The 13,994-nt window shown below is 40.1% G+C and overlaps 1 protein-coding gene across 2 annotated transcripts; it reads left to right on the top strand.

The window, feature by feature from the left end:
• The first annotated feature begins 17 nt into the window (after nucleotides 1-17).
• Nucleotides 18-12,788, top strand: nlk1 (nemo-like kinase, type 1). Of its 2 annotated transcripts, XM_041777804.1 has the most exons (13): nucleotides 18-369; nucleotides 603-736; nucleotides 1,002-1,406; nucleotides 2,279-2,408; nucleotides 2,503-2,558; nucleotides 2,922-3,028; nucleotides 3,649-3,734; nucleotides 3,940-4,149; nucleotides 4,317-4,418; nucleotides 6,346-6,432; nucleotides 6,936-7,134; nucleotides 7,227-7,320; nucleotides 8,623-12,788. In XM_041777804.1, exons 3-13 carry the CDS (start codon nucleotides 1,099-1,101, stop codon nucleotides 8,669-8,671), a joined length of 1,428 nt encoding a protein of 475 aa, XP_041633738.1. In that variant the 5' UTR covers nucleotides 18-369; nucleotides 603-736; nucleotides 1,002-1,098; the 3' UTR covers nucleotides 8,672-12,788. The 2 variants fall into 2 exon arrangements, with proteins under 2 accessions (XP_041633738.1, XP_041633737.1); XM_041777803.1 differs by having other exon boundaries at nucleotides 18-736.
• The last annotated feature ends 1,206 nt before the right edge of the window (nucleotides 12,789-13,994 follow it).

The following is a 13,994-nucleotide window of genomic DNA, read 5'->3' as shown; positions in this document are numbered from 1 at the left end:
CTTCAACCCTCCCCCACCCGGCTTTACCAGCTCCTCCTACTTGACAAGCTAGCCAGCTAGCTGTAGCCGTCGCTGTTAAAGCGACCAACAAATCCTGCCGGTTCAAACTTACTCCGCTGGATGAGACGCATTCATCCAGAAATAAACAAGACGCTGCCTTTATGGGACACTTTCTCTCTGGATATCACGGGGCAATGGGCAGCTAGCGAGCAGATCCAGGCTAGCTACAGCTAGCTGGTCGGCTACATCACACAGCTAGCTAACGATTCGGCTAGCACCAGGAGATCCGCCGACGAGCATCTAACTCTGCTTTTGCCTGTCTGAAACAAGTTTTTGTACCAGAACCTCTTTCCTGAATTCGCCCGGCTTGTATGTCTATTAGATTAATTCATACAGACACGGATATATTCTTTCTAAATATGTAGGTCAGTGTAAGCTACCAGTGATAGTTATGTGGGTCATAGACATCACTGGGTTAACCTATTAGTTCGAACAGCTGGTTAGCAACATAGCTAGCTAGTTGTCCGTGGGACGTTGATTTTAATTTGTCATCACAAACCGAAGTGTAATAACGTTATTGCATGTTTTATAATTTAATTTAGTCTGCAGGTTGCGTGACAGACATTAAAATCGACTGGAGGATTTTATTTTCTATGTTTTTGAAACGTCGTTGTCCATCGTTAGCTAGCCGGATTCTGCTTGCTAGCTCCGTTAACCGAGCAGCACCACTAACCTGGTAAGTGCAGCTTCAAACAAAGATAAAATAGCTCGCTGATTTTTGTGTTTGAGTCTTTATTTTGGCTTTTAGGCCACTGTTGGAAGCCTGAGAGTGGCGTCGTAATAGCTGTTCTTATCTTTAATGAGTAATTGTTATGTTTGTTAAAGTTGACCAGCTTCCGTCTGCAGTATCAACAGCGCAGCTTTGTCGTTTTGTTATCGATTGATCTTGTTTATATCTGTTATCAGCTACAAAAGCACTGAGTGTCTGTTTGCGCATTCAGGGAGCTGACGGATCATGCAGATTGAGAAGCAGTGTTTCCTCCGCGCCTAGCCGGGCAGCAGCTCTCACAAAGTGTTTCGGGGTTTGGTGAGAGGAGGATGGCATTTCACGGCGCAGGCCGGCAGACCGTTTGTGGAGACTTGTTTCCGGGCTCTGAATTGGGCCACAAGTATTTCTGTGTCAACACTTCCTGCGGAGCCCCATCCACGGGCCTCAGCGCCACACCGTGCCTGACCGGACCGACTGCCCCGGCAGGGACACCTCGCCACCCCACTGCCCTCGGAGGAAGCACCGGCGGCGGAGCAGCGGTGCCTCAGCCCTACAGCAACCCGGCCAGCGAGGTGCCCAGCCCACCAGAGATGGAGCCGGACCGCCCTATCGGTTATGGCGCATTTGGCGTTGTCTGGTAAACAAATATTATTCAAAGTGATACTCGTGTTTTGTATGTTTTCACCACTGATGATCCACACCCTGCTTGACTGGTGACTATGCCTCTGAAGTCCAGCATCCCTTACTCGTTTTCCCTTCCCTTCTGGGCCTCTCACTTTCTAGAGTTAAAAAGGGTTACCATCACACTGATCTCATGACGTTTTCATCAGATTTCACATAATTGCCCGATTAGTATGAGTTATCTGATCATATCAGCTGATGCATCCTCTTCTAGATGTAAATTCAACAGCATGTGTGCCATATGGTTGTCATGATAATAGAAATGTATGTTTTGATACTGGTTTTAACCCTACAGTATTGACTATTGATTCCATATCACAGCAACACAACAGCTGAGAATCAAATTTTTGGGGAATTCTTGTTTTCAGAACTGAAATGTTACTAATGATTTTATGAAATTAAGACAGGTTTCAGGAGTTTTATTGCAGTCTCTACTGGAGTCATTCCTGTTCAGCTCTTCAATCTTATGAAATAGATTTGGTCCTTTTTTTTCCTCTCTACTTGCGATACTGGCGATTATTGAAATAACAGAGAATTTTTTTATTTTAAAACACTTTGTATCAAAAAGTATTAAAGTTTTGGAAGTTAGATCATGTGGTATGTATTGATTTGAACACAGAATAGATAAGAAATGCCTGTAGAGATTTAAACTGATGTTATTACACTGTTTTTCCTGCAAGACCCTCTACAACATCACGATTTAGCCCGATCCGCACATGTGTGTCCCAGCTTAGCAGGCAATGATTTGCACTAGACTTGGATGAAGATATTTTTATAACCCTCAAACAGTGACTGTTTTGAGGCTAAACTAGCTGTTGTTCTTTACAGGTCTGTTACAGATCCACGCGATGGCCGCAAGGTGGCTTTGAAAAAGATGCCCAATGTCTTCCAGAACCTCGTCTCCTGTAAGAGGGTCTTCAGGGAGCTGCGGATGCTGTGCTTCTTCAAACATGACAATGTAATGATGAGACTGCAAGCGGAGATGTTGGACTGAAGACAATTTAGAGCTTTTGGAGGAAAGAGGATTAACTATTTGTTGTCTTTATTTACAGGTTTTGTCAGCACTGGACATTTTGCAGCCTCCACAAATTGACTGCTTTGAAGAAATGTATCCTTTCTCTGTAAATGCAAAAACAACTGATTTGATTTTGAAAATTTAGCCTCTTTGGTTTATATTATTTTCATTAGTCACTCACACCTTCTGCCCTAGTTTCTCTTCTTTTAATTGTCCCTGTCATGTCCTCATTTTTAATAATTTAACCGCCGCTCCTTTCTGGTCTAAATCCAGCCTTTCTCAATAGATGTGAATAATTAAAATGTCTGATTCATGTCTTGTTTTGTTGTTTTATTGACACTTGTACAAGCAGACCTGTTCTCAGAGCTGCAGCGTGTTTGTGTAGGCGGTGGGAGGTCAGGCCGTGCTTGAGCGTTGTTGTTTTTTTTTTTCCTTGACATCCACCCCCTCTGGCAGCTACGTGATAACAGAATTGATGCAAAGTGACCTGCACAAAGTGATCGTGTCTCCTCAGCCTCTCACCACAGACCACATCAAGGTCTTCCTCTATCAGATCCTCCGAGGTGAGCGGACACTTTCACCACAGCAGCAGGGGAGTGATTAACAAGATGCTGCACAGATAGAACATTTTGTGTGTTTTTTAGGGCTTCAATTCTTATATTCGTAATCCATTAATCGAATGATTGGATTATGGATTATGAATGGATTATTATACTGATAAAATAATGAGTAAAATACTTCTTAAACATTCCTGTGCTTTATTAAAAAAAAAAACATGACACAGATGAGAAAGGGCTGTTAAAATAAACTATAAATTATTTTTAAACGAGAAAATTAAATGCTGACAGGCTTTGGTACATCAGATAACTCTTTTTAAATGTCTTTCTGCAACTAAAAACTTCCTTGGAGAATCCTTTGGGTACCCTGACTTACCCTGCTGATTATTTTATAAATTAATGTGTGGAATATATCCTTAAAATGGGTTATATCCTTTAATATGAATATACTAGCTTATGTGTTGATTTTAGCATCCAGCACACAATGCTGTTATTTTGTTTGATTGGGCCGAGGAAAATTATTTCAAAATATTAAAATAATGAAACATATAAAAAAAAAAAGAATCTAACTGCAAAAGAAAAGCAACAAAGACATCTGATGATGATGATGATGTTTTGTTATTCAGGTTTGAAGTACCTGCACTCTGCTGGGATCCTGCACAGAGACATCAAGCCTGGAAACCTGCTGGTCAACAGCAACTGCTTACTGAAGGTACAGTTGATTTCCCCCTGCTAATAATATGGGTTCTTTTTTAGGTATTTTTTTGAAATACAACCTTGATTTAAATTGTGGAGCTCTACCATGATAGGAGCTGTCACAAACAAAACATTTCTTTTCAACAAAAGGCATTTCTTAGTGTATTGTTATCCAACAGTGTATCTGAAAATCACTCGTCTTTTTTCTTGCATCCATTCAGATTTGTGACTTTGGTTTGGCGCGGGTGGAGGAGCCCGACCCGTCGCGTCACATGACCCAGGAGGTGGTGACCCAATACTACAGAGCTCCAGAAGTGCTGATGGGATACCGACATTACAGCTCAGCCATCGACGTCTGGTCAGTGGGCTGCATCTTTGCCGAGCTGCTGGGTCGGCGCATCCTCTTTCAGGCTCAGAGCCCCATTCAGCAAGTGAGTTTATCTGACAGAGCTTCTGTTGTACACATTAAATCTAGAATGACATTATTGTCTTGAAAATGAAAGCTTTTATTTAAATGACTAAAGCAAATGTTGATTCTTCATTTAATTTGTTAAGAGTTGGGAATACCTTTTTAACAAACCCTCTGCCCTGCTTCCAGCTGGATCTGATCACGGATCTTCTGGGGACGCCGCCTCTCTCTGCGTTGGCATCGGCTTGCGAAGGAGCCAGGGCCCACATTTTAAGGGGGCCTCACAAACCGGTAAGTTTCAGTCAAACAACAATAAGGTTTGATGAAAATATTCAGCAAAAGTGAGAAAATAGTTTCAAACTGTATTTCAGGTCTACATGGATGTGCATTGGCTTGTCTGAGAAATGAGAAACAGTTTTCAGTGCCAGGCTGTTAACTAATGTTCTAAGCAGCAACAGATGTGAAAGTGAATGTACTTGACTATGATATGCTATTTGCCTATTTTTCTAACAAAGGTGTTGAACCACAATACTAAATTTTACATTATGCATAGTATCCTGATAGCTTGTGAGCAACGCAGGGAGAACTTACAGTAGATGGCGTTTTTTTCCTCTTTGCCCTTTTTCTATTTTCATCTTTTTGTTTACATGAACGAAAGAGGAAAGAGGGAGACGGGGCAAAAGGATTGTCAGATTTTTCTTGATCTTTTGGTTTACTTGTTCAGCAGAGATTCACAGCTTGCTTTAAAGCAAAGATATTTGTGCATTAACAAGATCCTATCTGTGATTAACATGTGTCGTTCTGACTTTTGTTAACATGGAGGCAAAACTGGCTGACAACTGTCAAATGCTCTTCAATACAAAGCACCACTCTTCTTATTCTTCAGATTTGCAGTAGCACTACGTGTCAAATTTTTTCACAAGAGGAAACTGGAATTTGCAGGGTAGAGAATTGAATATTGAACAGAAGCAGTGTGGACAGTAAGCATGTGATGCCGTGCAATGTATACAAATCACTGTAACTTACTTTTCAGGAATACATTTAAAGCTATTGTCATGGATGCAACTTAGAGAACCCCGATAAATGGAGTTGCGGTCACTGCATCCAAACGTGAAAACACAACCATGAGCTGAGCAGTAAACCAGAGCCAAATAAATGGCAGCTGTGTGTACCTGGTGTGACGTCTGGACCTCGACCATGGCGTCCTTCCTCGGTTACCCGACAAGCACAGTCTTTGGCTCCCACAAGCTGCCAGCCCTGTCTGGTTGCTTTCGTTCAGGTTTTGTTGTGTTATGGCGGAGAGATGGTGGGAACGGAGGTGCAGGTTTAAAAACCGCGCGGGCTAAACTCATGCAGCTAAGCGAGCACGGTGCGGGCTGAACTACACAACTTCACGTTTGTCCATCAGATGTAAGAATGAAGTAGTCCTTTACGGCACTTCTAAATCATGGCTCTCACCTGCTACGAATTCCCGCTGCTCTCTGTACAGGTGTCCCCAGTTTCACAATCAACCGGTTTTCAAACACACAGACCGGAAGTGACGTCTTCCAACACCGATCTGTGTCGCTGGGATTTGTAGTCTTTATTACCCAGACTTTACCCGACAATATATTTACACACAGCTACTGCATCTCTGTTTAATACCAGCTCATAGTTTCAGGCGAAAAGAAAAGTGAGAAAGAGAAAAGACCCCAAACCTATCTGTAATACTACCTTCTTATTTTTGAGACAGCAGGTTGCACTGATTATCGCTGCAGGTTGTTTGACTTCATTATTGATGAGAACATATCAAGCAAATTGTCAGGCAAACTGCAATTTTTTTGATTCATCTTCTATATTTAGAATTATTTTTGGTTTACTGAAATTAAGATGCAAAGTAATGATCTTTGCAGATCTTTTATAGGCTCAGTTTTTTTTTAAATGGTGTTGATTTTAAATTTTATTGGCATTTGAAAGTCAAACCCTTAAACTGAGGTTGCAGTTTACTGAGCTGGTGCAAGTACTGTCCTTTTTCCTGAATTTGAAATCTATGTATGTTACTACTCAGATGTTAATGAATAATCCAACAGCCACAGAAACTGTGACATTTTCACCTTAAAGAAACTGAATTTTCTATGGATTTTTCATCTGGTTGATACCAAATCTATTCCATAGGGTCGCTGGAGTAACAGCTGTTTATAAAAACAAATATTTACCTCTGTTTGTTTGTGCTCCTCAGCCATCGCTGTCGGTGCTCTACATGCTGTCTGATGGAGCCACACACGAGGCGGTGCACCTGCTCTGTCGGATGCTGGTCTTTGATCCGGTGAGTTCACACACATGAAGCAGCCAACAGAGATCTGGCGTTTGACTTTGTTTTTCACCAGCTGACACAATAAAAGATTCTGGTTCAGGACAGAGACTCTTAAGGCTGTGCCCGAACTGCAAGCTTTAAAGCTCTGATTGTATTTTGGTTTGGCTGTTGACATTACTTTTTGAAATGGAGCTTTTATCAGACTTGGGTATTAACCTGGAAACAAACTTGAACTGACCCAAAATGCACAAAATTTCAGTTCAGATGTTAGCTGCAGCATAAAAAGGGATTTCATAATACATAGAACAAACTTTCTACAACCCCAATGTGTTGTCCTTTAGGTTAAACATTTCAGTACTTATTGGTAATTCACTTATTACAGGGGTAGATCTCTACTGCTGAAAACTGGACATGCTGTGGTCCACTTGTATCAAAGCATTTTCACATTAGGCACAAATGTGTCATACCATGACCAAGCATGGTTGTTCTCTCCTAAGTAACCCCTCTCTGTGCAGGCTAAGCGGATTTCAGGCAGTGACGCCCTCTCTCACCCGTACCTGGATGAAGGACGTCTGCGTTACCACACCTGCATGTGTCAGTGCTGCTATTCGGTCCCCAGCGGGCGAGTGTACACCCGAGACTTTGAGCCAGTCGCCGAGCGGCCATTCAGTCACAGTTACGAGAACAGCCTGCTGTCCGTGTGGCAGGGGAAAGGTACCAAACTGCACACACCGACTTTGGCTCGCTATGAGCGTTTCTTAGTGATTAAAAACTCTAAATGTTGATGTCCTTTTCTGTCCGATCAGAGTTAATCCATCGCTTCATTACGGAGCATCAGCAGGGGAAACGAGTGCCGCTGTGCATCAACCCTCAGAGTGCTGCCTTCAAGACCTTCATCAGGTAAGGAGGGAGGGGGAAGAGCTGTTATTAACGTCTCCTTAATTATTTCATTTTGTAAGGGACCTGAAGAGCACACTGATTATCATTTAGAGTTAATAGTAAGTCTTAATCAGAATACAGACCGTCTTATGTTTAAAGCTGTAAGAAGTCAAAGATGAATTTCCCAAAAAGGACAATAAAAGAGTATGATATCTCATATTGCATTATTACTAAATAGCTCTTATATGATGAAAATAAAGGAGGACACCAGAAAAAGGAAATTATTTTCTTGCAAAATAGTCTTCATCTGCAACATCAATTTGCTAATAAATGATTATTGAAAATGTTTGCAGAAAGCAGAAATTTAAGCATTTTCCAAGATTTTATTTACTCACCTTTATGGAATTCTGATCTTATAATATGGTTTTTGTTTTATCCAATATTTTTTATTCTAGAAGTTGGAATATGCACATACTGATCACTTTATTAGGTACACTTTTTAGTGCAAATATCAAATCAGCCAATTACGTGGCAGAAACAGAGGAATTTAGATATGTAGACATGGCCAGTATGATCAAATGAACACACAAGCTTTTTGATGTCATGCACACTCTAATGCTGAAGACACACAAACAAGTTAACATGTTGGCACTGCAGAGGGGAATTGACCTTTAACAGAGTGGAAAAAGCTGCGACGTACTTCAACCAAACAAAGACTGTCTCCCTGCTTTTGCTCTTCTTGCCTAAAGTACCGTCATGGCGGGCCAGCTCATCCGTGCTATGTCTCAGTATGTGTGCCCACCTGCAGTCTCTCTCCCTCGTATATTAGTATAAGATTTAATTTATATGTTTTTGGTTTTCCTTTATGAATATCAAGAAAAGATCTTCCACCATATTTTATGGCATTAGGTAAAACAAAAAAATGAACGAGGAAGAAACAGTCAATTCAGAAGCATTGTTTTATTGTGAACATAAAGTTATATTTTCACTAAAGAAAATATATTTTTCTCTTTGCTGTAAATTAAAATATTTATTTAGAAAGAAAAATGAGAATCAGCCAAAAGTGATATTGCCAGGTCTGAAAGTTTTAGCATGTATTTCCGCTCTGAGATCTGGCACCTCAGATGAATAACATGTGAGAGCGGCCGCCAGAGATGAACGGTCTGCAGCTTGACCGTGTTGATGGATTGACCTCCTGGTTATGTGCTCTATTAATCTATTGACTGTTCGGTTTATAAACGGAAGAATTTCTAGTGATACTTCGGAGCATTGGAATTGAAAACTGAATTCTAATCTGTCTGAATCTTTCTTTTGTGTCTTCAGGTCGACTGCATGGCACTCCTCTAAGGTTTCAAGGAAAGAGGAGAGATGAAGAGTCCTCTTCATCATCTTAGGGAGCGACAGCAGTTTGATTTTATGGGCCGTGGCATTTGAAAATACAGAAGAGTTTGGGTCTTTTTTTTTCGCATGGTGGGGAAACAACCTACCCCACCATAAGAGAGGAAAACCCATCTGAGTTCCTTCTAAAAATCCTCTCTTATTTCCCCTGCTAATCTACAAAGAACACAACAAACTACTGCTCAACTCCTTAGAAGACCCAGGCAGCGGATGCTGGAGGCTTTCTCGGTGCTGAATAAAAAATGCTGCTGAAGTGCTTGAGGAGGATTAAGGAAGGAAGGAAACAAGTGAACTTGGTACTAGACTGGATTTTCATCTATGTTAGTAGAGACATTGAGAAATAATGGTTTTAATTGTTTGATAGAGTTGTTGCTTAGTTGATATTTGAAGTCATTCCAGCCCTGTGCAATATGGTTTAGTTAGAAAAACGCACACTCGGCGTGCTTGCTTGCCAATGGGACTTTTTTTGGACTCCTGGTGTACGCCCACGTTACCGGATCAGTGTGTCACGAGCTCTCACACATGAACCCGCCAAACACCACAACATTAACCGCCAAAAACCTCCAAGGTTTTCTCTTACTTTTGTTTTTTTTTTTTTAATCTGAACACATCACTCACTGTGTTTTACGATAATAATGCAATCTAACAGATGTAGCAGGTTTTAACCACAGTCATTTTACCACAGACAGCCAGCTTTGTTTTTGTTTAATCACTATTTGAGGAGGAATGTTTGGTCCTGTGTTCATGTTATTTGAATACCGTATAGGGCACTTCTGCATTCTTAAAAGGAGGCTTTTTTTTCTTTACGTTGTTTTATTTTGGGGTCTGGACAGCCGATTCCATACACAAACTTTCAGCCAGCAGCGAGGAAACTGGCTGCAACAGCTGTGGTGTATTTCTTGCAGGCAGATATGTGTGATAAGTACTACAGCTTCGAGTTGTTGGCCTGTTTTATCTTCTCATTTAAGCCTCTTGAAAGAACTATCCCTGCCTCAAAAGTGGAATTCCTTTTCTAAAAATAAGAGTGTTTAATCAGGATATGAAGCTGAAAAGGAACTTTTTCCCTCAGTTTTTGTCACAAGGATGTGTGATTGCAGGCTGTTTCATGGGAAACCCCTCCCAGGTAGAAGAAAAATGCCAAACCAACAGCTATTTAGGTCTTTATTTTTTGCCTGCTGAGATGAAAGAAGTCTTCGTTAAATATTTGAGGAGTTTTTTTCTTTTCCTGCTGTCTTCAGCCTCCTTTTTACCCCATCAGCAGAGACACTGAGGAAACTGCAAGGTTTTTTTATTTTTTATTTTGAATTCCTAATTTATTGAGTGTCTGTTGAAGAGTGTGTGTCTCCACCCTTTTTAGTTTCAAGCGACCCTTCGCTGCGGTCACCGTTACCTCAAACCCTGGAAAGATGAGACAGAAAAGAAGAAAGTGTGAATATGTGTAAAGTGAAACCCTCCCGTCACAACTTAAATGTCATTCCTCCAGATGCTCGTTTTTACCTCGTACTCGCTCCTCGTCCCTCGCCACTCAGAATCAGTGTGAGGTTTTGAGAGGAGAAGGATATTGTCGGTGAAATGCTGCTGTTTTTTTTTCCTTTTCCTTTAGTTGTTGTTTTTTAGGATCCTATTTCTTGTCTAAGGCTCAGGTGTCCCGTTTATAGACAAAGAGAAAAGGTACAAAGACTCATGAAGACGAACCAGTATTGCTCAGCAACAATGCCAGAAGTATAGATGAAGAGAGATCTGCCCAGTGATGACAAACAGACAGATCATGTCAAACACAAAGTGAGACCACAGAAGTCTGATCGGATTAATTTCCACCCTGAAATCTGAGAAAATCCCACCTATGGCTGGCATGATACTCCTACTGAAATGTCCCATTTCCAAAGAGACAGCGATGACGTCTTCCTGTTTCTGCCAACAGTACGAATAGCAAGATTTTTCTACATCACTCCTGAAGATGTGACCAGTGTGAATCATGCATTTCCAATGAATGACATTTAAAGGAAACAGATTTATGGATTTTTCTGCGTCCCTGCTGTCTGTGAAATAATCAGATTCCGGATGCAGCTTTAACTCTCATAAAACCATCAGTGTGATCCTCTGGTTCCTGGCTGATCTGAGCTGTTTGACCCCTTCAGGAACCTTCTTAGGATCTTTGAAACGTTTCACAACAAGGGCTGACTTGTGCCAACAGCAACAGCTCGCCACTCTAACTCCAAAACACCACAAAAGTTTGTCTCCAGCTGAAGATACATGTGTGTTTATTAAGCTTTCATTTTGTTTAAATCCACTATGATTTTTGTTAATTTTTCCCTTGTACTCGCCCCTGTAGCTCCAGCAGGCGGGGCCCTGGGCCTTCTTTCTCCAGTGTTTTTTTTTTTTTTTTTTTTTTGAAGCTCTGAAAACCTCAGCTCCTCTTCTACAGGAACACAGCGAGGCCTCTGCTCGAGGCTGCCAGATTTACCTGACTTGTATATCTGCATGTGTACAGTTATTATCCCATGGAGAGCATTTTGGTTTGAATGCTGTGCAATGGTTCCGTTTGTTGATGACGACGAAAAAAAACGTACATTTTTTGTGGTAATTTTTATTTAATTCATCTTTAGGAAGTGATTTTATTAGAAGTTTTGTTTTTGTTTGTTGTGATCTAATTAGATTTTATGAGGCCAAGTGTCTGGAGAATGTTGGATTAATTGTTCCCTAAAAAACTCTAAAAAGTTTACTTAAGTAGCACGCTTTCCCTCCAAACTGAAACTGTGCTATCTTAAAATATTTGTATGGTTTTATTTTTGTGCACCCTGCCCTCAAATACATTGCATCTGGCAACAGGGTTGAATCCCTTCTGATTAACCTTTATTTCTTTTCCATTTGAGTTGTCATGAAAAGTCTTTTGAGCTGTGTCCCATTTCTAATTTTTACCCATAAACCCTCAGAACAGACTTCAAGGGGTTGTAGTGAAATTTCTCACTGAAACTTCATCAGGCTGTGGTAACTTTCAAATCTTAGTAAGAAAGAAAATTTGTATCCTTCTTTCACTACCTGAGCAGCCATCTTGCCAATAATTTGCAAGGCTTTCTGGGAAATTTCATTTGAAAATTCGACTTGGACCGTTCCCCTGGAAAATCTCTGTAGGGCTGTGTGCACTGGCCCTTCACCCTAACTCTCCATTTCTGCAAGAAGCATGACATCCGATTCTTAGATGTCAGTGTGCAAAATGAGGGGTGAAAGGGACAAGCATGAATTGGGACTGAGCTTTAACTTTGATATGTTACTAGTACTCGTACAATATCCATACCTGTCCCAAACCAAGTTCATTTCCCACAATATTTCTTGTGTTAAAGAAATGCAAGTGAAACCTTGCACATGTTTCAGTTCTACAATTAAGAGTGTTTGCTGGCAGTTTGATGAATTCATTCACGTTTTTCCCCAAGCTTTAATACTGTTCGGTCCAAATGAAGATAACCAGTACATTATTTTAAAACATGGTAAAAAAGCTCTGGATGCTTCTGAACACAAATGTGCCAGTAACACTTGTGTCCTAAAATTTGATTGTCATTTTTCTATGATTATTTTTACAGGAACTTGTGAGCAAGAGAGAACTGAGTCAACAAAGGCACTCAGAATAATAACTCGAACTTAAAAATGAGCAAAAAATTGAGGAGTTGAGTAATTTAAGGTTCATATCTACACATTTAGGGAACAATTACTCCAACCACTTCACATTTTTGGACTTTTTAATTTGCTTTTTTTCTGTTGTTGTGTTAGTAGAGATCCTCTCAAGTGAGGAACAGTTTTAAACTAGATGATCTGTTGTGTCCGTTCAGTCTCGCTGTCAGCTCGTCTGTTACGCTGAAGCAGAGCAGGTTTGGACAAATGGTCATCTGTAGAGATTAGACATGTTTTTCTTCTATGAAAAGAAACTTGATGTTTTTATTATTCTAAATATAAAACTGATGTTTTGTCTTCGTTTTAGCATAAAGGTTTTGTTTGTTTTTTTGACCTGTGTTCCCAACAGATACTTGAATTTCTTAAAAAAAAGTTTAGAGTTAAAGTAGTGAATGATGAAATAAATAAATGGACACTGGATAACACTCATTCGCCCTGCTTTTAAGTCAGTTCTTTTTGTTTCACGTACACTTTTCACTAAAATACACAAGTTGTGACAGATGTTAGGATGGAAAAGGTAAATTCAACACTGATTCCAAAAAGCTGGGGCGATGTGTAAAATGTAAAAATGAAGTAGTTTGCAAATCCTATTAACCCATGTTTTATTAATAATAGAAAATAAACAACATGTTAGTTGTGACACCTAACCATTTCATGAAAAATATAAGCATTTTGAATTTGACTGTAGCAACATATCCCAGAATGTAGAAATGGGGCAACAAAAGGCTGGAAAAGTAAGTGGTACTCATGACAAACAGCTGGAGGAGTATTTTGTGGCTAATTATATTAATTGGCAACAGGCCACTAACAGATTGGGTATAAAAAGGTATAAAGAGATTCACAGTTATGTGAAAAACTCTAAAATGTTTTAACAATTTCAGAAAATTGTTCGCCAGCATAAAATTAGGTAGCAGAGGTACTCAGAACTGCTCCAAAGTCTTTAAATATCCCACTGTCTACAGTACATAGTCTTGAAATATTCAGAGAATCTGGCATATGTGACCATAGGTGTAGCACAATGGGGATAGAGTACTAATAACCCAGGCCCACAGTAGACCTGGGCCCTCAAGAAGTCTGGATTGTTTGTTTTAGTAATCAATATCATTATTGAATCAAAAGTGACTCAATGAATTGTTCAATAGACTAAATCTTTTGATGAAAAAGAGTAAGATTGAAGAGCCCCTGCTCTCCCCTTCAAAAATGTCCAGATGGTATAGTCCAGCCCCTAGTGCTGCATGGGAGAGCAGAACCTGGTGGAGAGGACAGAGGTAAGGATGATAAAAGAAAAAATAGCAGGAATAGAGAGCGAGATGAGAAGAAAATGGATAGAGAGTGAGATCAGGATGATTGATGAGGAGAAAGCAGGGACAGAGAGCAAGATAAGGCTAATAAACTAATGTGGAGAGAAATAATGCAAGATAAGTCAATTTAACCATAGTAAAATATTGTTTTTAAATATAGAGAAATTATTGTTAAAAATAAATTCAATTGCATAAATATTTATAAAACAATGCAAAATTTCTGCTTAGCTGGTCGGCTGAGGGGTCCTTTTGTAATTTTCTTTCTGGGGGCCCAAAACCCTTAGCTACACCCCTGCGTGTGACCACAATCCAGAAACACTGCCATCTGCT

This window comes from Cheilinus undulatus, linkage group 21 (assembly GCF_018320785.1).
Source record: "Cheilinus undulatus linkage group 21, ASM1832078v1, whole genome shotgun sequence".
Classification (NCBI taxonomy): Eukaryota; Metazoa; Chordata; class Actinopteri; order Labriformes; family Labridae; genus Cheilinus; species Cheilinus undulatus.
Note: the sequence above shows the minus strand (reverse complement) of the source record. Positions and strands in the feature narration are given on the sequence as shown.